This window comes from Dermacentor silvarum, chromosome 7 (assembly GCF_013339745.2).
Source record: "Dermacentor silvarum isolate Dsil-2018 chromosome 7, BIME_Dsil_1.4, whole genome shotgun sequence".
In the NCBI taxonomy this organism is placed as follows: domain Eukaryota; kingdom Metazoa; phylum Arthropoda; class Arachnida; order Ixodida; family Ixodidae; genus Dermacentor; species Dermacentor silvarum.
The window spans coordinates 41,296,687-41,323,189 of record NC_051160.1 but is presented as its reverse complement, the minus strand read 5'-3'; the positions used below and the strand labels follow the sequence as shown (position 1 = coordinate 41,323,189).

The following is a 26,503-nucleotide window of genomic DNA, read 5'->3' as shown; positions in this document are numbered from 1 at the left end:
TATATATATATATATATATATATATATATATATATATATATATATATGCAATGCCATTTCTGTAATATCGGCTTGCCGGACAATGGTAGCGATATCTTGAGATGCTTCGACTAATCACAATGCCAACAGAGATGCTTTCGTGTTCCATGACGGTTCTTGTCTTAAAAAAACATTCAAAGAGGCAACGTGTTCAAGATTACGCTACTGTGAAAAATTTACAACAGCAGCGTCGCTGCTGCTGTAACACACAGTTACATACATATTTACAACAGCAGCTTCACTGTTTTGTAAACATTTGTGTTTATCTTGGCGAGCTTTACGTCGTTGACCCGGCCACAAACAAATACGCTTCACGTAAGCCGGCACCTTGCAAGCGCCATTGCCATATAACGGAATACCTGACACGCTAGAACTGTTTATTAGCGTTTGCGGGATATCGATTACCGGTGACGAGCACGAGAGACAGAATGCTGACGCCAACACTTTGTGATTCATAATTTAAAACCAGACAACACAAAGCTAATGCTGAGCAGATTTACAAGCTATAACCTAACTGGCGTACATAAAGACAAGCGGCATACCTGAATACCTTGGGAAATGTCTACAAAGATTCCAAGAAAAGTAGAGAGTTAACTGTCAAAAAAGAGGTCAGGAAAGAAGACACAATCTCTCCAATGCTATTCACGTGCTGCATGCTTTGAAAAAGTACTGAAGATCTTAGACTGGGAAGGCTTACGAGTGAGGATCAACAGCGAATATCTCAGCAACCTTCGGCTTGCAGATGACATTGTCCTATTCAGCAACAATCGGGACAAATTACAACAAATGATTGCGGACCTTAACCGATAAAGTGTAAAAGTGGGGTTGAAGGCTGAAATCCAGAAGACAATGTTCAATAGCCTGGCAAGGGAACAAGAATTCAGGATCGCTAGACAGCCTCTAGAGTCTTTAAAGGAGCACGTTTATCTAGGTCAATTACTCTCAGGGGACAGTGATCATGAGAAGCAAATTTACAGAAGAATAAAATTCGGTGGGAGTGCATACGGCAGGCATCACCAAATCCTGACTGGGAGCTTAACACTGTCGTTCAAAAGAAAAGTGTACAATCATTGCATTGCGTACAAATATCGCATGCAGAGGCGTTCGTCCTGCAGTGGACATAAATATAGGCTGATGTTGGTGATGATGACCTAACTGGCTGTGCAAAGGTTTGGTAGCGACATAATCGATCGGTAACGAGCACTAAATGTTTTATTTTGCTTCGACGACAACAATCGCGCAACGCATGTTTCTAACGCATTGTAGATGGATAAAGCGTAATTAGATATCGCTAACAATCTTGCTAATGATGTGCGTGGCTCTGGTAACACGGAACTTCATAAATGGTAGGAAGTTTGTGGCCAAGCTAAACCTGTCGCTTAGGTGCAAGTATACCGAACACTGTTCCTGACGAGGCTGAATATTGCAGTGGAACATAGATTCACATTGCAGCATGCTCAAGTATACAGAACGCAGTTCATTGATTTCTTTTTTTTATTTTTATGCGACAACCGTTCCACTTGAGTAAGTTAAGATATTTGCAAAAAGATGTTCCGCAGCAGTACAGCACAGGAACAGCCACCACAGCAACAGAGTTTAAGAAGCAACACGCACACGACAAGGGCTTTGCGCATTGCAGAAAAAAAAAGTCAATGTGAATGAGGCCTCAAGAAAGAAAAAGAGCACATCTTATTGCAAACAGAGAGACACCGAGAGCAAAACAAAAAAAAACTAAACGAAGCACGCAAGTGTGTGTGCTTTTTGATCTTGGTCCCAGCACAAGCAGTCGTTCTTGAGGTGACCTGGTTCACCACAGTTATTTTTTCCAGGCTATGTGACTTGCCGCTTAGTCCCATAAACCGCAACCCCTCACCCACACACACTTTCTGCTCGTGCTTCTCGCATGCATTGCAGTTCAGCTGCGGCACGTGGACAAAGTTTTAGTAAATGGCCCCCAGAATGGCTTCACTACGGCTCTTTGGCATTCGCGATTTGCTCTCTGATAACGCCTAGCCTTTCGAACTTCTTTGCACCGTCGCATGAGCCGTCGAAGTCATCCATCTCCACGTTGTACGCTGCAATGCCGCTGTAGTTCTTGGGCAGTGCGTCGAGTCTTGACTTAGCCTGCGTGGAAGCGGCACGTGGTGGTAATAAGTGGTAGAGAAACATGTCCGTTTGACGAACGCGCGCCTAATAATCGGTACTGGTTGAACACTCGGCTGGTTTCTATCGCTCTCAGACTCGGATCGCAATGAAGCGGAGCCTGGTCTATATTGGTGGCAGAGAAGGCGTGTACAAGCTGCACGCTTAAGCAGCTTGCCAGTGTAATCAGGGGTCGGAAGCCGAAACACGTTGGCACTTGTTCTATTTTAAACAAATCAGGTCGATAATCTTATCGCGCACTTGCCGCGGTAGGCGTCGCGTCAGCAACGGAAGTTGGAGCAGCCAAGTGACCTGAAATTGTGTGAAGACTCAGAGTTGGGCTAGTAAGGTGTGCATACGTCATGTAAAAGACAGTGCGAAAGGACACGTTGAAGTGTTGTAGTCAGTCCATGGCTTTTCGCGCTGCTTTTCACATTATGGACCGGAACTTGACTGGATTTGGGCCGCGCTACCGTGTAAGGAGGGCGCTATCGCCTCGGAATGTTCTCAGCCCGAAGCTGCGGTGCTCTGAATGAACAAGCTGAATGTATTCCGAACACTCAAATTCGACCAGTCGAATGCAGCGCACTCGACGAGAGCGCCCGGGTGCCCGAAATCAACGAACGAAAGCGACGTTTGTCATATAGTAGTCAATCAAGATAAATGCTTGGGTAGTTGGTTGTACATCAGCGGTGTTATCACGTAAAGCTATTCGAAACCATTTCTATTCCATTTCTGCATTATGCTTTCTAGGATTGATCACACATTTTTCAGGTCGCACCCACATCGCCAGTCTTTCACACGACATCTCGAAAGCCACGACAACTCCCCATTTGATATCATGCGAACACACTGATTATGCATAATTTGAATGAAGAAATGAAAACAATTTTTTTTCCAATTAGACGCCTTTTTTCTCCACTACCCACCGCTACTGGTGAAACTTATGTGGGGCTGCGTCCACTTCGCCTGTCTATCACGCATCGTTGCAAAACTGCGAACTCTCACCACGTCAAAGTGACGCGTACACATTAAAGATGTATTGTGCCGCACAAACTAAATGTTTTTCGGACTAGCGGGAGACAGCACCGTTCCAAAGGGAATAGAAGATGGTTCCCCGCCCATCGCGCTGGCACTGACTGCTCGAAGCTGCCATTGGAGAATGCATTCATTTATTTGACTATAATATTTTAAAGCATGAAATGCCTTGAGTTCTCGTTGTCGGCGACCTTCAAGTGAGCTTGAGCCAAAAGCCGCAGCCGTTATTCGAGCACTCATACGAGAACATCCGGGTATCGTTGCGAGAACAAAATGGGATCATGCAGGCAACCGGTTAAAAGTTACGAAAATGCGGTCTCTGGCCCCAACCCTTCGTACTGGACCGCATTACATACGCTAGTTACTGCCCAAACAAGTTATCAAAAATATTGCTTCCGGGGCCTTCCTAATGTTTGCTCACAATATCACTGAAGCTGTAACTTCTAGTACGCTGAAGTTTTATTTGTCATTTCCAAATGCGACGTTCAAAAGGCCGATACAGGGACACCATAAACATGAGTGTCATGTTTTGGCGTTGAGACAGTGTTGCCTTTGCTCTTATCAACGCCAGCGGTCCGTGAGTTCCGCGGCGGGGGCTTTGCGCCGGCTCAAGAAATGGCACCACGCTGCGTGACCAAGCCGGAGGCGTCTGCCGCGCCGCCTATGTCTATTTGAACGAGACAAGACTTGCAATGAAGTTCTGCCGTGGCAGGAAACCATTGCGTCCATATAGACTAGTGCACAATGTGGCGTGGTGCAGTGTGGTGGGTGGTGCCGTTGCGAACATGCACTGCAGCCATTTTAAGATTGTGGCTGGTACCATGTCCACCAAATCTGCTTTGCTGGTAGTCATTTCATGCTTACATCTACTCTCCATTACGAGATAGCCAGCATTTTTTTTTCTTTTTGTAGCAGGATAACGTTGTGGAGTCCGTTCGGCCACATATACGACACTGCTGCGCCAACGCAGCGTTACTGTGGATCTGTTTTAGTCGCATTTCTCACCTTCAGTGGCACGCTTCGACCAGCCACCGCAAGCTAAACAAGGGGAAGCGGACCAATCGTTGACGCCAACACCACTCTACTGATCTGGTTATCTATCTGCTTTGACTATGCTAACTTGGCCCCACGGAAACCATCCCCACTACTGCACGCTTCTCGCCTGTGGTAAGCCATTCAAATGATAAAAAACCAATCAACGCAGGCAATGCTATTAGTTGGGCAAGCATGCAATAGTGATCTCCTATAAACGAGGAGAACGTTAGATAGGGCTCTTCAAACAACGATGCGTGTCAGTGCCCGATGCTTGCATCGGCTGGCACGTAAATTTGACGTCAGGCGTTTGAAATAGGAGTAGGTCGGAATAGATTTACGTTACAGACCCCCCAGAAATTGGTACAGAAACGCAAAAACAGGCGAAAAGAAGCAGCTATTCTGTGTGGCTCATGTCGTCCTAAAGTTGTATCATTCTTTATCTAATAGAAGGAAATTCGCCACACGTATGCCATCATTAATCACACTTTCCGCTAGCGTCCTCAAGTGACACACTTGTGGAACAAGCACTGTGCTCTCCGCCACTCAAAGCAGTGGAAGCGGCGTTGCAAATTCTACGACGAGGCACCAGGTTGATTCGGCTACTCGAATATCTTTGCTTTTGAGAACGAGGTCGCCGGTGTGATACCCGCGAACGACAGCGCAAGGTTTCGGACGCCAGAACTATCGGTATGAGAAAGCTCAGCAAATTGTTTGTATTTCTCTCAGCGGGGACGGTGTGGCAAGTTAATTACGGTATACATGAACTTTAAACTGGTAATGTGGCGACGTGGTGACTGAGGGCTAGAATGTTTGGAACAGTTCCTGTGATATCTACGACAAATAAAATGTGCGTCCTTCTTCGGTATCAAGTTAGTACTGCTGATATAATGTTTGAGAAAAAGGTTCCAATGTTTTCTACGACAGGACCTTATTTTATTAAAAAACTACACCAAGAGCTTCCACCACGTCTCTCATAGCAACAGCGCTTTCTACGACGCGTTCCAGCCGATAACGTATCAGTTTTCCATTTCAGCACAATGATGAAAGGAACAGAGAAAGAGAAACCTTGGCGAATAGTTAAGCGCCTGAAACCTTAAGGATGACGCCTTAAGGTTTGTACAAGTGTTTGGACCAACTACAATTTCCCGATTAAGTACGTGCGCAACACAGATATTTTATTGTTAAGAAAAGCCGTTGTACTAATAATAATGATATTGAATCGAAGAGAAAGCTGCATCCGACCGACTCTATGAAGAAAAATTTTGAATTAGTACTGCAGCATTTACAAAAAAAAAAAAAACTGGTCAAACTTAGTAATGTTAATTCAAAATTTACAAACGCATAATTCTTCCTAACCAGACACCGCAGTTGTGTAACTACATCTGTTTGAGGATCTCAAGCGGACAAATTATGATACTTTGTTTTATATACAGGTTAACGGAAATTGCTACAAAACTTAGACAAACTTTCGAAAATTCTGTACTATGATGCAATTGAAATACTCGAGGGCAATGTCTCACTAGCAGCACTTTACAGAATTATTTTATATTTGTTTTTATTTCTGCGATTATAGGTCGTAAGCATGGCGTTGAGGGTTTCTCAAATTTTGTGAGTTTCGACAATATTTAAATAAATTGTGATGGGCAAAATAAAAAATCTGCATGCTTACATCGGTATAGTTAACATATTCCTTTAAATTCAAAGAACATCGTCAAATTCGGTTCATTGGATACCGAAAAAAGGTTAAACAATTTCTACGTAGGTGCTCCTGATGATAGGTGTTCCAGATGTAAAGTGCCTTAAGGGGGTCCTGAACCAATTTTCAGGCTTGGTGAAAAAACAAAGGCCGTGGACAGCACACGCTGCTGCGAAGATCTCAGCCAAATTTTACCGTCATGTGCGGCGCGTGGAGCTGGCAAGCCGAGCGCGAGGCCACCATATTCTCAATCGCTCTCCTTTCGACAGAAGACTTTTCCTGACTCTTTTGGGGCTACCATATGTCAGGAGACTGCCTTTTCCTTCATTCTTGGCTCATAGGCAAAACCATGCATTGCATGAAAAAGCGAATAAACTTCGAATATTTCGTCTTATAGCAGATTCGGTTACGCGGCTCCTATTAGTTAATAGATGATATCAATCACGAAGGGCGTTTCGATCAGTGCGCTTCTCCCTACTATTGCTGTATTTCCTGACGCAGTTTCATAAACAGGCTGAAGTAAAAGAAAATACGCGCTTAGTATTTCGATAGGAACTGCACACTTCCTGAATTACGACTATCGTGCTATCGCTGACTATCGTCTGCTGGCGCTCGTTCGCGCCCGTAAGAATGAAACTTCGGCCACAACGTTTCTCAGTGCCGTAGAGTGAAGTCGCGTAGGCCACGTCAATTTCTATTTGCTTTGAACTCTGAACTAGCTTCGAACCACGCGAAACTTAAGGTCAGACCAGGCGTACATTTGTGAGCGCGCTCTCACTCCTAACCGCTCCTGGCTAGCCGTCCTGGCAGACTTCGCTTTGTATTGAGCTATCGCGCAAATTGCGCAATTGGGACGTGCCTACTAACTCGTGGTCAAGCTGGCGCAGGACAAAGCTGGTCCGTACCACATGACATGGCCAGCCTGGAGCACATGAGCTCGAATGCACAGTCCAGCGCTGTCGTGTAAAGGCTCAATCACACAGGCGGCTTGAGGTGGTCGCGCGACCATTTGCGACTGGCGACCAAAAAGCGACTGGTGGCGACCGATGCTCACACCGGCAAGCTCGGCAGAGCGCGACCTGTGGCAGTTCGCGCGTACTTTGCTGGCACTATTCCGCTGGTTTCGCGTTCCGGCAACAGCCATGAATCTTGATTCGAGAGAAGAGGAAGACGTCGTCCATGTGCTGATGTGTTCTGCCTTGGTGTCAGCAGCTGTGGCAGCGCTGAAGCCTCCGAAGAAACCGCGACCCTGGTGGATGCGCCCGTGCCTCCGCTCGCGAGAAGTGGCCCACCACGCAAGCCGCCTCCTGCCCGAACTTCGCGCGTATGACGAGGTGTATTATCGAGTTGTAATTTCTAGTTAGCGTTGCGTGGTAATCGGTGCATAATGATAAAGCGCAGCTGTTCACCCACTGTTCACCTTTGGGTCGCGTGCTCATCCAAAGAACGGCAGCTGGAATAAGGGGTGTGTGTTTGTTGTGCTTTCTTTTGCTGGTGTTTATCCTTGGAGCGAATGTCACCGCGGACATTCGACACGTTGCTGCAACTGCTGCGTCCCAGCATTACAAGGCAAGACACCAATTACCGGCCTGTAGTCTGCCATGCTGGCGCGGACATTGCATTTGGCGTGATGCAAGAGGACGGCGGATCAGAAGACGTACCACTTTAGGCGCGGCGCTGATTGGTTTAGCACCTTTGCCACCACAGTCGCGTGACTGAAAAATCGAGCAGCGAGCGACAGGCCCAAAATAGTCGCTTTTCAAGAAAAGCGACCATTTGCGACCGTTTGCGACTGGTCGCTTTGCGACCAACTTGGTCGCGCGATCCCTGTCGGTTGCCGGTGCGAATGAGCCTTAATGATTTCGCCATTACAGTTGCATGTAGCTGCGTCTGCTGCGTAACGTACGTACCGCGGCCGCCGCGGGGTAGCGCGATGAGCGCGCTTGCTGACTCTGTGCGGCTCGTTCAGAACAACAGCGCGCTATGATTGATATCTGTGGGTGACATGACTCAAGGTCCGAGTGCCAACATCTGATGAACAGGTCGTCTGCTTCCCGAATTGCACACGCTCTAGGTGCTTCTCCATCATGGCCGAAGTTATTTACGCTAGGTATCCTTTAAGCCGTGGTTGCTTAAAGACCTCTTGCATTGGCGTTATTGTACTAACATTCTTCGAGGCGTACTTGTATTGAGCATCATGTCGTGTGTTGGATTCTGGGACACGTCGGGCGCTTTCTGATTGAAATTTCTGAAATCGTCGGTTTTAACGTAAAAAGTATTTCTCGACTTCTATGAAACTACTTCAGGACCCCTTTAAATTCGTTGGATATTGGGTTCTTGGTATGGTACCAAGCTTCATTAGAAGACAGCGACGGTAAAATGACACTCACCCTTGTGACCATCTGTTTAGCGCTGTCAAAAAAGACCAACATTTTTTGGTCCCAAACTTCCACTGTCACGTCCATTGAGTCATACGGGTCCCCCGTTCGCAGTTCGCAAATTCCAGGGGGGCAATGGCATGCCTGAAAATGCAAGCAAAAGAAAAGCATACAGGGCGAAGTCAAGTTGGCTTTGGAGTAATGGAAGATCTCCTGAGTAGGGTACGTGAGCGGCTTAATTGCTCACGCTCACGCAGCATCCTAATCTATTTTGTTACTTGCTGAAACTGCAGCATGGTTCGCGTGAGCAAGCACAATGCAAGTCTGACTGCGTCCGCTTGCAGAGCGCACTGACGACGTCGTCCGTCTCGCGTGTTGATTAGTGTATTGGAGAGTCAAGGGCCCAAATATGGTTCTGCACACTAAAAATGCCGGGCTCTCAGTGCATAAATCACTGCCTATAACCCACTTCCACCGTGACGAGTGACGGCCCTTTCGGCATGAACTGCGCACGTCAAGAAATGTGAGGCCATTGTTTTGCCGTCTGCTCCGAAACAATTCGCGGTCACCATCGGACGTATTACTCTGCCCATTATAGCCCCCAGCGGCGAATACAGCGCGTCGCCGTTAAATTGGGCCCGCGATTCTGTTTACTCGCATGATAAACAGCAGTAGCAGACCACCGGGACGCATGTGCGAAAAATAAACGCCGCATGGCGGCCATGACGTTCTCAAGCTGCTGTAATCTTTTCTGCTGCTTGTATTACACAGAAGCATCGCCTTCGAGATCGAATTCCGTTTCTCCGGAGCAGTTATTACTGCGGGGTGCAGATTCGCTTGGTAATAACTTGGTGTTGCTAGACTGCTGTGCCATTCAACTGCGAGAAAAAAACATTGACATGCAATTGTTCAGAGTATAATGTCGCAAGTTATGGCTGTTTCTAATACTGCGATTTCGCAATACGCATTTCGGCAAGAGCAATATTTGCACATCCGCTTCACATGCACCTATCGCGGCACCTTCCATTTTCGCATTTGCGAGCACGTTTTGGAAGACTGAATTATTTCAAAGCGAATGGAGACCCTTTTTTTAACAGCGGAGCTATTTAAGCCGACCGTTAGTCTGTGTGTCGCGAACAAGAAGTGCTACTGGCGATGACGTCCCGAGCGTTGCCTAGCAACCACCTCGCGGAGCGTGCTTCGCGTCCTCTCCGTGCCATGCACATGTTGCCTTGACATGGCACGTTAAGGAGAGGCAACGAGAGCATGCGTGCCGCGCGCGCTATGCTCGGTAGAGGGAAAGAGAAAATGAGAGAGAGAGAAATTGTAGCAGCACCAACGAGGCAACGCGCAGAGCTGCTGCCGACGCCGTCCTAAGTTCCCCGTTTCCCCACGTTCGCGCCGGGGAATCGTGGGCGGCGTCGGCCGCTGCTCTGCAGGTTTCGATCACCCACGCCCCGGCAAGCGTGGAAGCGCAGCTTGGCCTTGACGTCACCGGGAAATAAAACTCGGAGCCGCCGCGACGGCGGCACAACTCTCGTTGACTCTGTGGCGAGTAAGGAGAAGTCGCGCGGCCGAGCGGGAATCTGCACGTCGGTGGCGAGCCGATTAGGAGTACCGTGTCTAGGAGCCGCTTAGCGTTTCCTAGCAAAACTTAGCCGAGCCTAGTAAAACCTGGAAGAAGTTAGTTCGATGACGAGCTCCGCTGTCTACTCCAGCCTTGCTCCACTAGTGCAAGCTGCCCACTTTTTTATTTACCATTTTGTCCGTTTTCGTGGTGGCCAAAGGTTATCCTCCGGTGCAAAGACCATGGTTTGAGCGCCAAAATGCTTCGTCCCTTGGTGTTTGCGTTGCGAATGTTTTGTTGGCTGAGAATTGTTTCTTAAATGAGTTTGTGGTTCTTGAACGGTGCACTCACGATGTTATCCTGATAATTGACTTTTTGAAAGCATGCGGCGCATTTCTTGATTGCGCTACCGGCACGCTTTCTGTCAGCAGCGTATTTGTCCCAGGAATTTTTGATGAACGACCGCGTCAACAAAAAAAAATTGTTGTTGCTGAAGAGGGGGCGCCGTATCCATGGTCGCTAGCGTCTGCTTCTGCCATCGCTTCTGATGATATCGGTGGTTCATTTGCCGCCGTGGTACAACCACTCGTGACCACGCCCGACTTCACTCGACTCAAACTATAGGTCTGCGCCATGCGGCCGGTGTGACGTCTACAATGGACGACTACAATGGACGGACGCAAAACGAAATAACCCTCCCAAATTGCTAGAGCTGCAGTCTCAAGAAAAAAAATCCGAACAAGTGTTTTTTTTTTGCAAGAAATTGGGCAAAATTATTTCATAATCCATTGCTGATCTCACTAACCACAGTCGTCGCGCGTTCTCCATATCGATGTTTCATTCTTCGCCTAATAGGCAGCTCGCTTCACTTCTCTAACGCTTTCTGTAACGCTAAGCAGAAACGCCTCCAATTACACAATGTCCTACAAGATGAGGCGGCGTCCTCGTAAGCACCGGCAGAAGATGTCGGAGGTCGTGTTTAAACGCAGCAGCTTCCTCCAGTATCCACACTCTCCGCTACACAGGAGGAGTAGTGGTGCCTTTTACCGGCCGAATGTGCAGCCGAAGTTGCCTCGTATGCAGGCGAAGTGCTCGCGAACTGGAGTGACAATCTAAATATAAAAAGTTGTCGCAGTAAGGCGAAGCATCAATTGCGATAGCAAATTTGTACAGCTACTGTCATATACGGAGTAATGACAGTAGCTTTATCAGCTGTATAAATTTCGACATGCAGCAGCACCGGCAACACGCAGAAGTGTTGTCGACGCCGTCGCCGGTTTGCCCGCGTTCGCAGAAAATGCGTGCGGCGTTGGTGACTGTTGCCGGAGCTTCTCATATAAATGGGCACTTGGTGCCGCAGGAACGCGGATGGCGCCGAGCTGGACGGACGCGTCGCGTCGAGCTCCCGCTTTTTGCTGAAATTGAGTGCGACTTTTGCGAAACCAGTGCCACCGCACCGCGGCATCACGTTTATGAAGATATATGCTTCATTTCAAGACCATTTTCGACCCTGTGAGTTCATTTTGTGTACTTCTGCGAGAACTTTTGTGCCCGAGGCGGGCGCCACGTCGGCTAACCCTAACGTTGAGTAGGGCCCCGCTAACCTTAACGCCGTACCCGCCGACGAGTTCACCGCTTGAAGGGACGGCGGGGCTCCCGCCAGCACAGAGACTTCCACCCAAGTCTTTCCAACCGCACTGCAATGCCTTACAAAGTCACCGGCCGAGAAATCGCCCCATCGGAGGTTTCCGTCAGCAACGGGTGGTGCGACATCGCCCCACGAAGAACGACCAAGCCTAACCTCAACGTCGCCGCCAACGTGGCAGCCTACGATGCCAGAACGAAAGCATCCAAGCCCGTGTCGGCACGTAAAGAAATCATCAAGGCAAGTAGAATGCCCTTACTCCCGCAAAACGAGACCAAAGTAGTAATTCGCATCCGCGGCGGACTGAACATCGCCAAAACCGGACACGTGGAAGTTGTGCAGGCCATTCAAGAAGCAGCCGGACTCGAAACGACGCAGTGCGATGGGGACACGATTTGCCCCAACCTCAAACAGAACATCATGGTCGTGAGTTCCCCGCTACCCGAGAATGTCCACGGATATTTGAAAATTCAGAGCATCACCATCGCCGGACAGACGTACGAGGCATCCTCCTACCAGACTGCACCGGACGACACGTGCAAGGGAGTCATTCGCAACATTCCGCTCCACCACACGCAAGAAACGATAACCAGGTCTGTCGTCAACTCGAGAAACCCACTCGCACTGGCGGCGAAGCGCATTAAGGAAACCGGGACGGTGATCGTGGTCTTCGAAGGACACAAAGTTCCCAACCACGTGATGTACGGATGTGCATGGGTAGAGTGCTCGCTCTACAGGAAGCAGATCGCCATATGTCAGGCTTGCGGAAAACTGGGGCACCGAGCAGACGTATGCCCCGCACCTGAAAAGCAGACTTGCAGGGGCTGCGGCATTGCAGACCCCGGAGCAGATCACGTTTGCGAAGAGGTCTCTTGCGCGTTGTGCGGCGAGAAACACCCCACGGCCAGCAAGGAATGCAAGAACAGATACCAGGTCCCGTACGTGGTACGCAAGCGAAGAATCGAGAACAAGCAGGCAGCCATTGCGGCCAAGAAAATTCGAGATAAGGCGACTACTCTCTTAAGGCACAACGGCGCAGATGCGGCGCAGTTGCCAGACGGACAGCGAGAGCACAGAGGACGCTCCAGATCCAGAGGGAGCTCGGGATCCCGATCGGCCAGCAGAGGTCGCAGGAGCCGCTCCCGCACACCCGGGAGCCGAGGCCGTTCCACCTCGGGGGTGCGCTTCGCACCCCCGGCCGGAGCCAACAGCTGGGCCCAGCGAGTCAAAGCGACAACGGGATGCCAGGCCTCCGCAACGGCGGGGACGCTGCCCACAAACCGCGGGCCGCTGAGGGACCAATCTCAGGTGAGCTTGCAAGCGCGGTCAGAGAATAATGTACACAAAGACATCTTGGAAAGAATCAAAGCACTCGAGCACGAGAACGCTCAACTCAGACGCACAATGACAGAACTGGCTAACGAGAATAGATTGCTTAAAACGCAAACCAGCAAACCAAGCGCACAGACACAGGACACGCACATGGACACTTCACCCAGTCCGACTCCCCCCAGCGTAGCGGAATCAGAAACGGCTAGTCAAACCCCACCCGTGGGCACACCAGCCACTAAGAAACGCAAGGCCAAGACCACGGAAGGCGACACGCCTGCCAGTGACATAGATGGTAAATTGGACAAGATTCTTAGTACCCTAGGTCAACTTCAATTCGATGTCGAGTCGCTCAAGAAGGGTCACGACAGACTTGTAGAGGCGGTCGACGGCCTAACGAGCAGGGTAGAAGTGATGGAGAAGGGCTTCGGCGCCAGGATCGAGGCTCACGAGAGAACCGTCTTTACTCACCCCACGGCACCTGTCAACCCCCCTGCCTACCCAATGGTCAGAAGGAACAGTGCAACAAGCGATATCGTTACACCCAAAACGGCGGTAAAGTCCGCAACCAAAGTGGAAAGCAAAAATGGAGAAGGCAAATAAGCGAGAACCAGCCGAAAGGCACCAAGCGCAAATTAGCAATCAAGGCAATCTAATAATCTGGCAATGGAATTGTCGCGGTTTTCGCAACAAGAAATCGGTTCTGCAACAACACATCAGACACACTACAGGACAAGCCGGACATCATTCTCATTCAAGAGACCAACACCGACACACCCACACTTCCGGGATATGAAGCAATTGCTGTTCCACCCACAAAAGCCTGCAGCGGTGTAGCGACGTTTGTTAGTAACAGGCTCGCATGGGCCGAGATTGACAGAAGTAATCCGGACAGCAAATGTGAGCACTTGCTCATCGAAGTTTTTCCCAAAGGCAAAAAGGCCAAGAGCATACTAGCACTCAACACATACAGTAGCCCGAACCACAAAACGCAAAGTTTCAGACGAATTTTGAAGAAGGCCAGGGACAAAGCCGGGGACAACCCGCTGATTACTGCCGGAGATTTCAACGCCCCAAACGTAGAATGGGGATACGGAGTCACCAGCGCCAAAGGCAGAAATCTTGCCACAGATGCGGAAGAGATGGGCCTCACCCTGATCACGTCCGCGCTCTACCCCACCAGGATGGGCAACTAGGTTTCGAGGGACACCACCCCAGACCTTACGTTCGTCCTCAACGTCGAGAAGGCCACCTGGCATAATACCGGTGAGGACCTCGGCAGCGACCATTACATTGTAGAAACGTCAATAGCAATCGCCTCGAAACCACTCCGAAAGTGGAGATACACGGATTGGGATGCGTTTAGACAGGCACACTAGAACAGTGGACGCACGAACTCAAGGAGGACGCCCTCAAGGCGACCAAAGAAATAGAAACGGACGTCCAGACAATCGGGATGGATGCTAAGCTCGCTCACATGTTGGAAGCAAAAAGATCCATATTGCAGAGATGGCGTACTCAGAGACTCAATAGAAGACTCAGGAAAAAGATCGCACTGCTGAACAAGGACATTGAGAATCACTGTGCGGTACTCTCCAACCAACAATGGGACGAAGTATGCGCAAGGGCCGATGGCAGCATGACATCGGGCAAAACCTGGAACCTGCTCAAACACCTTCTTAACAAGGGTCAAACCAAGAGCTCCCAGACCAAGGCGGCTGACAAGATAGCGAAACGCGACCTCAAAAACTCCAACGAGCAGGAATTTATGGCAAGACTTGCCGAAAGATACATGCCACTCTCGAGCAGCCACGAGAACGACGCCGAAGCACCCGGTTCCCCGTACACGGGAGCGGACAACCCCGACCTCGACGAACCCTTCACCCTGGAAGAAATCAGGACCGTCCTTCAAAACCTGAACGGCACATCGGCCCCAGGTCCCGACGGTATTAGTAACAAGGCCCTTCGTAACTTGGACGAAGACTCCATCCGGTTCCTAGCGGATCGAATCAATCAAGTCTGGGATTCCGGCATGGTCCCGCCGGAATGGAAGCACGCCACTACGGTTCTCATCCCAAAGCCCAACAAGCCCTCGGGCGTCGAGAACCTTAGACCCATATCGCTCACGTCGTGCGTGGGTAAGGCGGCGGAACACGCCGTTCACAACAGAATCTCCAGATTCCTTGAAAACAAGGGACTGTTACCACACACCCTCATATGATTTAGACCCGGTCTATCAACTTAAGACACCATGATTTTAATCAAGCACCAAATCATTGATGACCCCATTAGAAACGCCAAGGCCATTCTCGGGTTGGATCTCGAGAAAGCGTTTGATAACCTATCTCACCAATACATTGTGGACACCATTTCTGAACTCAACCTCGGAGCTAGATTCCACGCGTACGTCAAGTCATTCTTGGGTAATAGGACGGCTACGCTCCGATTTGCCGACCTCTCCACGGAGACACTCTCGCTAGGGAGCAAGGGCACCCTCCAAGGCTCGGTCATCTCCCCTATGCTTTTCAACCTTGCCATGGCGGGACTTGCCGAGAAACTGGGACAGATCCATGGGCTCGAGCACACCATATACGCAGACGACATCACCATGTGGGTCTCCAAAGGAACCCCTGGTATGGTGCAGTACATCTTGCAAGAAGCAGTGAACACTGTAGAATTATTTCTAATTCCTACAGGACTCAGATCTCGCCTACCAAGTCAGAGCTGCTCGTACGCAGACCCACGCAGAAGGGCCGAAGGCCATATTCAACAGACTTCGATTACAATCAGGAAATTACCGTACGAACCAATTCGGGACACGCCATCCCGTGCGTCGACAAAATCAGAGTATTGGGTATGATAGTAGAGACTAAAGACGTCAATGCCTCTACTGTTCAGAAGCTCATCACCAAGACTAACAACGCTATCGGGCTCATCAGAAGAATTGCCAATAGACACAGGGGCCTCAAGGAACATAATCTCGTCAAACTCATACACGCGTTCGTCACCTGTCACTTCGCTTACGTTGCGGCAATGCTCAATTGGTCAAGATCCGAAAGAGACAGACTCAATGCGCAAATCAGAAAGGTCGCCAAGCAAGCCCTCGGCATTCCGACCAGCACCAGCAACGAGAAGCTGGGGCACCTGGGCATGCACAACACCCTGGAAGAAATTGCCGAGGCCCAGCAGCGCGCCCAGCTTGCTAGGCTTTCGACGACGCCTCCGGGGCGCACGATCCTAGCGAAGCTAGGCTTTACTCAAGGAAACATAGAAAAAGACTTTGCGGACCTCCCACGGGACATCCGCGCTAAGATCACTGTCCGACCTATACCCAGAAACGTACACCCCGAAAACAACAGAGGCAGACGACAAGCGAGAGGACAATTCCTGCTTAACCAAGCCTTGGCAAACCGCGAACGCTCAGCTTTTGTGGACGCGGCGGCATACGCGGGAAACAAAGCTTTCGCAGTGGCGATGGTGGACGGCTGCGGATCCAAAAGACATGCAGCCACGGTAATCGCAAGGAAGCCTGAACAGGCTGAACAGGTTGCGATCGCCGTTGCGCTGACCAATGACAATATTTCTCACATCTACAGCGACTCCATAGCCGCTATTAGAGCTTTTCAAAAGGGCACGGTCTGCGCACAGGCTCTAAGAGTTGTCACAAAGAAAGAGATTAAGCACCACGTCATATATTGGTTCCCGGCACACTTAGGACCAAAGATCGGCGACGTCCGCAACCTTAACGAGGCGGCACACGAGGCTGCGCGCGCGCTTGCAGACCGCGCGGCTTCACCCGACCACTCGGAGAACAAGGACGCCCCCACTACATACAATGAAATAACTAAACACTACTACCTACAACGTAGACAGTTTAGCACGCCACACCGCATGCTCACTCGAGCTCAAGCGGTTACTCTCAGAATGCTACAAACAGACACATACCCCACGCAAAACAGACTACACCACTACATGCCTGAGCTCTACGACAAGTCTTATTGCACCAATTGTAATACATCCCTTAACGTCTATCATTTACTCTGGCCGTGCTCGCAAGCTCACATAAACTCCAAACCGGACAAGCGCAAGTTTGAAGAAGCAATCCGGAGCGAAGAACTCGCTCCCCAACTCTGGGCCGTCCAGCAGGTCCACGACGCCGCCAGGAAGCTCAACCTCCCGGTTCCGTCGTGGGAGACGCCCGCTCCATGAGAGCCCCAAAGCTCTCGTGGCCTGCAGGACCTTTAATAAAGTTGATTTCCTTCCTTCCTTGGTGCCGCAGCTAAACGTCGCCTTCCTTCCCTCCCCCTCCCCCCCAAGGCCTTTCGCTCGTCGGAAGGAGGCGCGTTTGCTCTACATATATGGTGATTGTAAAGGAGGAAAGAGACGCCTACTTCTGCAGCCTTTAAGGGAGCACGGGCAGAACGCGCGTTTGTTCTCCGCCGTGCGTTCACTCCCCGTGAAAGCGCGCGTCCCTCGCGCCCATTCACTCGCACATACAGCGTTCGGCGCGTGGCGACGATTTCATCTCCATTGAAGTCATACGGAACCTCACGGCGACGGCGACGACGACGGCGACGCCGACGGCAGAAATCTGCTTTGGAGTGTCCATATAATTGCTATCGCAATAATAACTTTGTTCACTTCTCCAACACGCGCACACTAAGTGGAAAGAAGTAATTTTGGTGCATCCGTTCGGTCCCCTGAACACCGGCGGCAGATGCTACGTCATATTACCGAATAAAGAAGCTCTCAGAATAATTGGGCTGAAAGTACACCATGTGTAATGTTCGAGAACATTTTTTATGTAATTAAATTTATTTGTCTCTGTGTTCTCTTTACTAATTCTTTTCTGCATTACTGTAAAGTTGTTTGTTTTGTAACAATGTGCGTAAGGGAATTTTAGTTTCTTGATCTTGTTGTACCCCTGGTGGATTCAGGCTGCGTCTTTTTCGCACTTCTATTTCTGTGCCACGCACATACGGGCTCGCGCGTGCTCAAATGAAGTGCTCTCACTTTCAGCACGAGCAAGCCAGCGTCGTAATGGAGGACATTAACAGAATTTAAACATGAACCATATCGACAACGGGTTGTAGCAACTGCGAGCCTTCTCCCTTTTCACTTTTTGGGTGTCTGTCCTCCGCTTGCACGCAAATGTTTGCGCACGGATCTTTCTTTCCTTATGAAACACATATAAGTGCTATAAGTACAAAACAATAATATAAGTACAGATAGGTGGGATAATTATTGGGGCGTTGCACTCACCGAAGGGTAGTCGAAGACGACACTGCTTTCGGCGATACCCAACTGGCCAGTGGTGATGCGATAAGCGCGTGCGAACATTCCCACCGAAAGCATCACATAGCGGCCTTGTTCGGAAATGTCCGCCAGGCTGCTTAGATGGCCTTTGATGTCGTTCTGTAGGTTCAGTGTGAAGATGCAATCGTCGCGAGATGCACACATTGAAATACCGGTTTCATGAAAACTCAATATTGCGTACCTTTAGTCATCCTTTTATGGACAAAACACCACTCGAACCTAAGCTCTACCACCACTACCTATTATTAGCCACCATTACCTATTATTGATACATTATTTGGTTATAATAAAAGGGCCCATTAGCGAACCATTTGTAGTTCTGATATATAATAGTTTTCCCATGCTTCAGTTGAGAAAACATTAACAAAATCTGGTAAGTAGCGACTGCTTTTTCTTTTTTTTTTTAGGTAAGCGGTGTGTACTACACTATGGGCAGGCAGCTACCAGCCTTTAGTTCTTTTCTGTTTATATTTATTTAGATAACTTTTTAATAGTTTACGGGACTGCGGTTTTAAAGTGTGATTTGGGGAGTAGTTCTAATTTTCTAATCTAAGTTCTAAACTGTCGTCACAGACGCCTGCGACGACAGAAAGCAAAAAAAAAAAAAAACGGCGACAGAAACGGCACACAACCATATATTGAAACAGAAGAACAGCAAGCTACACGAACATAATGCGTTAGGCAGGCGAGAGCAACCCTAAGCCTCCCTATACAATGTTCGTACGGGCACTGAACGCTCGCGATTTGCAGTTACACGAAACTGACGTGGCGACGTCGCACGATGGATTACTCGAGCAGAGACGGCAGGCAACCTCTTGCAGACGCTTGCGCGTCTGTTGGGAGACGAGAGGGGAAGCCTTGTAGCTTGGTAGTCCCCTCAGGCGTAGCCGCTTCACCAGGTCCCTCCGACAGTTGGTCTCTCGAACAGTGACACCCGACCAAGCCAACACGTCCTCCTTGCTCCTCTTCTTAGCTGCGTCTCCTCTAGGCGATTTCGCAAATCGACAACGTACTCATACGTATTCCTTGTTTCCCTGTCAGGTGCGTCTTTTGTGCAGATTGTGTTCAACATAGTCATAGGACCTCGGACAAGGTAGTCATATAATAACTTGAAGGGAGAGAATCCTAAGTTCGCGTGTAGCCTCCCGATGTGCGAACAGGAGATGAATCAGATATCTGTCCCGGTGCTTTGGTTGCGCTTGACACATTTGACAGAGCAGTTGTTTCGGCGTCCTATTGAACCACTGTGCGAGGCCATTGTGCATATGATGATAAGGCATTGAAGCTTTCAGATGGCTGGAGAGTAAGTGGCTGGTCTCTGCTATAATACTGAGATAAATGTATGGCCCGGTTAGTCGAAATCTCGCGCAAAAAGCCAGCCCTCGAAAATTGTTGTAGCGTTGCTGCTGCTGCTTTGGTTTCTATTGCTGGCTAAGCCACAGCATCAGCATACCGCGTAGCAAAATTGATCACAGTCAAAATATATTTGCTCCCACACTCACAACAAGGCTTCAACGGACCCCTAATAAGGATTAGAAGTCTCTTAAATGGGGTTACAATAATCGGCATGTTCCCCAGATGTGCTGGTAGAGCACGATAGTTTGGAATGGTTCGCAGCCATATATCGTACTACTTGACAAATCTCTATGCTGTCACGAGCACCTGGTACGTAGAATTCAGCGGTCACCTTTTCTGAAGTCCTTTTAATTCCCTGGTCACCTGCCAGGAAACTTTCATGTCATAGACTGAGCACAGTTATATATAGTGTGTTGGTACCACTCGCTGTATAACTTCGTTTCCCGATGAAGCTTTTGCTCGTTCTAAGGGATATCTTTTTCGACTATAAACTTTAGTTAGTGTCCCGCAGGGGCGCCAGGCCACCTTCCCAATGAGTGAAGGCATTTTCGAAGCGTACCACTTTGCTCCTGCTGTTCGACAAACTTTTTACGATAGCGATAGCAAAGGGGCCATTGATTTTATGTGCGTGCTTTGCAGAGTCCACTTGAGCAGGCTGATCAAGCACACAGGTCTGTCTTGACTCGTAGCCTTTATCTTGAGGCTGTAAAGCTCCTTGTGTTTGCTCTTTTTTCCTGATAGGCAGTTATTCATGTAGCTACTTGGAACTTCCCTCAAAGAACGGGTCAATGCCAACGCAATTGTATATTGGGGTTCCGATAGGCTGGTTCCGATATCTCCTGAGTACTTCATGCATGGCCACGCGGCAGGAATTTTGAGATGTCATATGTTTCGAGATCACCGTCATCACCACCATCATCACTGCTACGATCACTTGCAGTCATCCTATTTAGGTCTTCTTCAATACATAGGCCACTGCCAGAGATCTCGATTTACCGCTGTATTGCGTTTGCTAAGCCTTACTTATAGCTTGCGAATTGCCTAATTCCAGCATACCACATAGTTCTCCGCAATCTTCGACTGCGCTTCCTGTATTTCGGATATATTAAATCGAAACGGCCCGTGACGACAAGCACGACGAAGTTTGAAACTGAGCGTCTCGTTCAGTAAGGGGCACCTACTGATACTGCACGCTTTGCCTGGCATAGCATGTGCTGCTGTGTCAAGAGAGATTTGTCGCGGCATGCTATCATTCGAACTTCACCTCACACTTTTATAGAGAAAGTTGTCTTCTGACGCGCCACGGGACACACTCAGTCTCGATATTGCCTGAATTCGGCCTTAAATTTCGATTATGAATATCTCAAATTACGTGCGATCTTCTGGATTGCTAAAAATCGCAATGCCTTAAAGCGTGACGACTTACAAGTTTTCCATATAAACAACTACCCTCACGTTAAGAATGGAAACATTATTAACCAAATGTTTTTAATGAGTCTTTTCAGAGTAACTTAAGCAGTGGCAAAGCATTTCCTCCTTGCCTTAGAGCTCGTATGCGAAGACGACAGGTGTCTCACGGTCGCAGCTGATTTTTTAATATAAATTTGTATAAAAAATAACACCCGATATATCTCGGAAAGATAAAATGTTTTTTTTTTGCGATACACAATAAAGAGAGCGGTCTGCTATAAGTAAGGCGGTGTCATCGCCATACAGAGCTGTTCGCGTGTGGGTCAGAGAGAGAGCATAATCATTCATAAAAAGGGAAAACAACATTGGTCCAAGTACTGAACCTTGTGGTACGCCCGTTTCAAGGAGTTTGCTGTCGAATTGGTTGCCAAATATTTGCACGAATTGAGTTCGCTGAGTCCGTTGCGAAAATTATTTGAAGCTTTGGAGCGGAGGGCCGCTGTGTCGTTGCGTTGTAACAAAGAAATCATCTGCCTTGCGTGCCTAATAATTCACACCCTAGGGCACGGCCGTCGGTACAACACAGCTGTCCCAGGAAGTAGGCTACCCATATCGGCGTTGTGTCGGCCTAGTGTGAACTGTGCTAAACCAATGTAGACTACTCTAAAACGCCAAAAAAGAAGACACTGGCGATCATAACCTGATGATGATGATGATGCTTTATTGGCATCCCCTTTGAAACGAGGCGGCGACAAATAGTCACCTAGCCTGCTTGATTTATTCAGGTATACTATACATGTTGTTTACCTAGCATTTTTGTATACCTCTCATTAAACTTTTTCTTTTTTTTTCAAAATTTACCTTGAACAGCTACATATGATTTTAAGATATCAGGTCGTAGCAATTTTCCCCTGCGTTTTTGTACCAGTACTCTAATCGTCCCTTGAGTATCTCTACGACTGATCTGTTGATGTTTCTTCCACTTTAAAACCAAGCGCTTCTGGAAGTTTTACGTTACCTACGGTCCTCGCTGGGTGACTCCCGTCGCATTCCATTAGGATGTGCTGTGTGGTCTCTGTATCTTTACTGCACCACACACATGCCCTCGTCTAGTTCAGAATATTTCCTCTGGTATGTTTTGGTCCTGAAGTAACCGGCTCGAGCCTCAAATAGCAAGGCACTGCCTTTTGTGTTATCGTACAGATTTTCCCTTCTAATTTCTTTCCTCTCATTCTTGTAAATCTCCATCGTCCTTTGTGTTTCCATTCTTTGCATCCAATTCACTCTCTCGATTTCTCTCACTTTCATTCTGATGACTCCTGTTTGCCTATTTACAGTTTCGATTATCTTGTACTTGGTTGCCAATTTCCTTGACCTCTTCCTCCATTCTGTGTCCACGCTTTTCATGTACAGATACTTGTGCACTTTACCCGCCCATTAATTTTCATCCATGTTCCTGAGTCTTTCTTCAAAACTAATTTTGCTCTGTGCTTTTCTGACTTTAAAAGAGGCCCAGCCTATGTCACCCTGCACTGCCTCATTTGTGGTATTTCCGTGGGCTCCCAAAGCTAACCGGCCTACTGAACTTTGGTTAAGTTCCCACCCCGACAAGATATCCGATTTTAAGCATAGAATGGCATTTGCGAACGTTAGCGCTGGCACCATTACTCCTTTCCAGATTCGACGTACCACCTCATACTTATTGTGGCCCCACAATGCTTTGCGTTTACTTAATGCTGCATTCGGCTTCCCCTTTATTTTCACATTTTGTTGGTAGTTGCTTGAGTAATTCTTTCCTACGTTTATGTGTACGCTGAGGTACTTATATGGCTTCACTATGGGTAGTACTTGCTGTTGAATTGATACCACGAAGTTATTCGTCTCTTCATTAAAGATCATAATTCCTGATTTCTCTGTGCTAAACTTAAGGCGGAGATTTGTCGCTGCGTTGCCAAAGATATTCGCAAGTATCGGTAAATCTTTTTTTTTTGTCACATTTCAACCTTCACATTTGCAGTGGCGCTCCTAGCGGCAGCTTCTGTTCCTGTAGCAAAAGATGGCGTGCAGTTTCGCGACCAGTAAAAAATAAATATGAAAGGACACTGCTATAGAATTGACGACATTGTGGCTATTTACTGTAAACCGTACGCAGACTCACCAGCGTGATCATGCCGTACTGACTGACGGCTGCGTTGTCGGGGTTAGGCGCCATAGTATACAGCTTGTCTTTGTCGGATGCCTTCTCGGTGTGAACCTTGAGGATAAGCATCGTAATTTCTGGGAAGTCGCTGTAGAAAAAAAATTATAAATTTCTCCAATTTGCGTGCTTCTGCGGGAGCATTTCCTTCACATTTCGACTGTTTGCGCTGTTCAACCATGTTTGAAAAGGCGACCATTTTGCAAATCAGGAATATATAAAAAAAACCGTCATCGAATTGAAAGTTGCATGAAGTTGCAAAAGAAATTGGATACTCCTTTACTTAGAAAAGCGGCGCTGGTTCAAGGCTGAATTCATGGGCATAGGCAATTTCTTTGCCTTTTTTTAACTGTGAAGGCTTTACCAGCAACGTGCATGGCTTTCCGATTTTCTTATTCTCGCGGATTTCCGCATAGATGAATACCTTATGCAATTTCTGTGTCACGTTTACTAGCACGTAAGGCCACCATTCCACTGCATTCATAGTTACGAGGTAAATAAAAATGCGTCGATTGTGTTCATTAAGTTTTTCGTTCTTCCGTTTAACGCCGCAAGAACTCGACTGGATTCCCCGCAGAAGGTTGCGCAGGCGCTTGCACTGAATGCGAATTTTAGAACTTTCAAGCTGGCTGATGGGTTAAAGGAACACCAAAACAATTTAGAGCAGTACTAGTTCAACTCATAATGATAAGGTACTCTTTTAGCACTGTATTTTCATCATGTCAGAGTGATAAGTTATAGAGTTCGGAACAGAAGGGCATAATTCTATTTATCGAATTTTACGAGGAATCACGTCTGCGTCGCATCAAAGATGTCGAAGTATACTTTAGTATTTGGGCGTTTGTGGCTCACTAATAGTACTTGAAGCTCAATTGGTAAGTTGATTGAGTGTCTCTTTAAAATGCTGTGAGGTCTAAGCTTACCTGTAAACCATTCACTGTACCCTAGCAGAAGGCGCCAAGGCCAGTTAGCCAGTGGGCGAAGTTCACGACGTAATCACCGCCTTTCATTTCAGGGTTGAGCGTGATTGTTCTGTTTGTGCGCACCGAAAAACAAACGACAGCTGGAAAATGGTTTCTCGAGTTTCCGCGGGACGGAATTATGTTTTCTCGTATATTTGAATTACAATCCGATGGGATTATGTCTGTAGGTTGTAAGTCGTACTTTACGAGTCTTCCGACGCATTTCACTTTAAGGAATTCATTCAGTTCAATTAAGGACTTCAGCCAGAGCAGAAGGTCTACAAGAACGAGCATCTATTCTCCGCTTCCGCAGACGGGCGTGCTCCTGTGACGAACGTGGGCACACGATATGTGTCTGTCTTCAATGCGCGTGCGCGCCGCTCGTGCCATGTGTCGCGCAGCGTGTGCTGCAGCCGTGATCAACATTCCAGAAAACACTGTCCGGAAAACGGGAAGGCCACCTGGGGACCGCGGCTTCTATCACAGACCTCGAACGCCAGCGGGAGAAAGGGCTCTGTCTTTCAGTTTTCGCGGGAGAGGTTTTGGTTTTCCCGTATATTCGAGTGACAATCCGAACCTATCATGTCGGCAGCTTCTGTGTAAGTCGTACTTGACGCATTTTCTGACGAAGTTAACTTTTAAACGTTCATTTAATTCAACAAGGCAATCGCGCCTTGGCGGAGTTTCTTAGGAGAATGAGGATGAATGCTGCAGTTGCGCGCACGTGCACGCGCGCTTCACGTACGTCACCTGTCGGGGTGGCTCTTGTGTAACATCGGCAACAGCTTCGAAGTACATCCACTTTGCTCAGCAGACCAAAAAAAAAAAAGTTACGGTGGCTCAGCGCAAACAAGGAAGGACGGAAGGGGACAAGGGTAGCGACAACTTTCGGCGGTTTATTCTATTTTCTATTGCACGCAGCATATGTGACTCAAGGCAAGGTCACACTGAAATACAAACAGGGAATGCACAGCTATAGGCCACCACTTACGTAGAAGCCGATTTGGCCGCGTTCACCAGGGAGGTTCCATCACTGGCGTTAAACATTCCCAAGGCGCAGTGATGCTCTGACGTTTTTCCTTGGAGCACTTCTCCGATGACCTGCAAATATCGCTCTGTCGGAAATGAGATTGCTATGAGCTCATGCGCGCGCGTACCTTCACAGCCCCACGCCCTGGTGCGACCCATTTGTAGAAAAAAAATTGAGTGCTTTCAAATCTTTGCAGAGTAAACTCGCACGCGATTACGTAATAGATTGATCCCGGATATACCATCATCATAATCACCAGCCACCTTTACAGCGAAGCGGTTAAATGCTAGTTCCCCCGGGAACGTGTCCCCGTGTAGAAAAGTCACGTGTCCTAGCCGGAGAGGAGAGGAAAAGAAGAGCTCAACCCTGTGAGAATGCTTTGAGAGGGCGCACATGAAAAGGAGAGCGGATAGGGGGGTTGACGTAAGTCGCGCCTATCCAATACTCGTGTTGGAAGGGGAGAGCATGAGGCGCGCCAACCAATGGTGGTGCACGAATAAAATAGGTCAACGGAGAGGTGGGGTGTGAGAGGAGTTCGCGTTAGCGTTGGTTGTATATACGGAACTTTGGTCAAGGACTCTTGTCTGGGAACGTCGTAGAAAAGCGTGAGGACAGCGCTAGGACCGCCGTCGCCCGTGGACGCCGAGCCAGTTTTTTCACAGCCAGGCATTGTGTAGCCATCGTCTAAGTGTCAAAAAATACCCCATTGTGCTACTCGGAGCCGGCACTGCAGCGTCTTTGTGGTGCACGCAGCGAAGGGCCCGGTTTGCCATCTTGTAGCCAAATTCAACACAGCAAATCGCCAATATAGCTGAACCCCTACATAGCAAATCCCAGCAGAGCACCAGCTACGCCGGACTTCCCTCTTCACTTATCTCATAGTGTGAATACTACTAAGCGTGAAGTTAATAGCATCGGGGAGATTGCGTGTCCTTGCCGGACACCTCTCTTGATAGGTTTTTCTACTTCGAGATGACTGTCCGACGCCGACAATCGGCAGTATGACGGACCCCGGTGGTCGGTTGCCGACCCACACGAAATCGGGCCGTAGTCTTTGGCAACGAAGCTCCAGAAATGCCTCACCGGCCTCCGACCGTCCAACCTTATCATGTAGGTCGAACCACGCTTCAATACTGAGGCTAGATTGAAGGCTCAAAATAATGATAATTTTTTACACTTACCACGTTGGTCATCTATAGATTATGCGAAATTTTCAATACCTTCTATAACAAGGCACCACCACTACCTCGAACCCTTCAGCATTTTGCCCTTGTACAAACTTCCTTAAGTACGCTTTTTTTTTCATACAGTATAGGCCACGGGAATTTGTGACCTGGCTGCGATAATGATTTGCCGCTGGTTG

The 26,503-nt window shown here is 48.4% G+C and overlaps 1 protein-coding gene across 1 annotated transcript; it reads right to left on the bottom strand.

Moving 5' to 3' along the window:
• Positions 1 to 1,717: 1,717 nt before the first annotated feature.
• On the bottom strand, positions 1,718 to 25,199 carry LOC125946714 (uncharacterized). Its single transcript, XM_049670571.1, has 5 exons — positions 25,102 to 25,199; positions 23,110 to 23,239; positions 18,132 to 18,284; positions 8,341 to 8,472; positions 1,718 to 2,163 (listed from the first exon to the last, which is right to left on the bottom strand). Exons 1-5 carry the CDS (start codon positions 25,155 to 25,157, stop codon positions 2,008 to 2,010), a joined length of 627 nt encoding a protein of 208 aa, XP_049526528.1. The 5' UTR covers positions 25,158 to 25,199; the 3' UTR covers positions 1,718 to 2,007.
• Between the last annotated feature and the right edge of the window lie 1,304 nt (positions 25,200 to 26,503).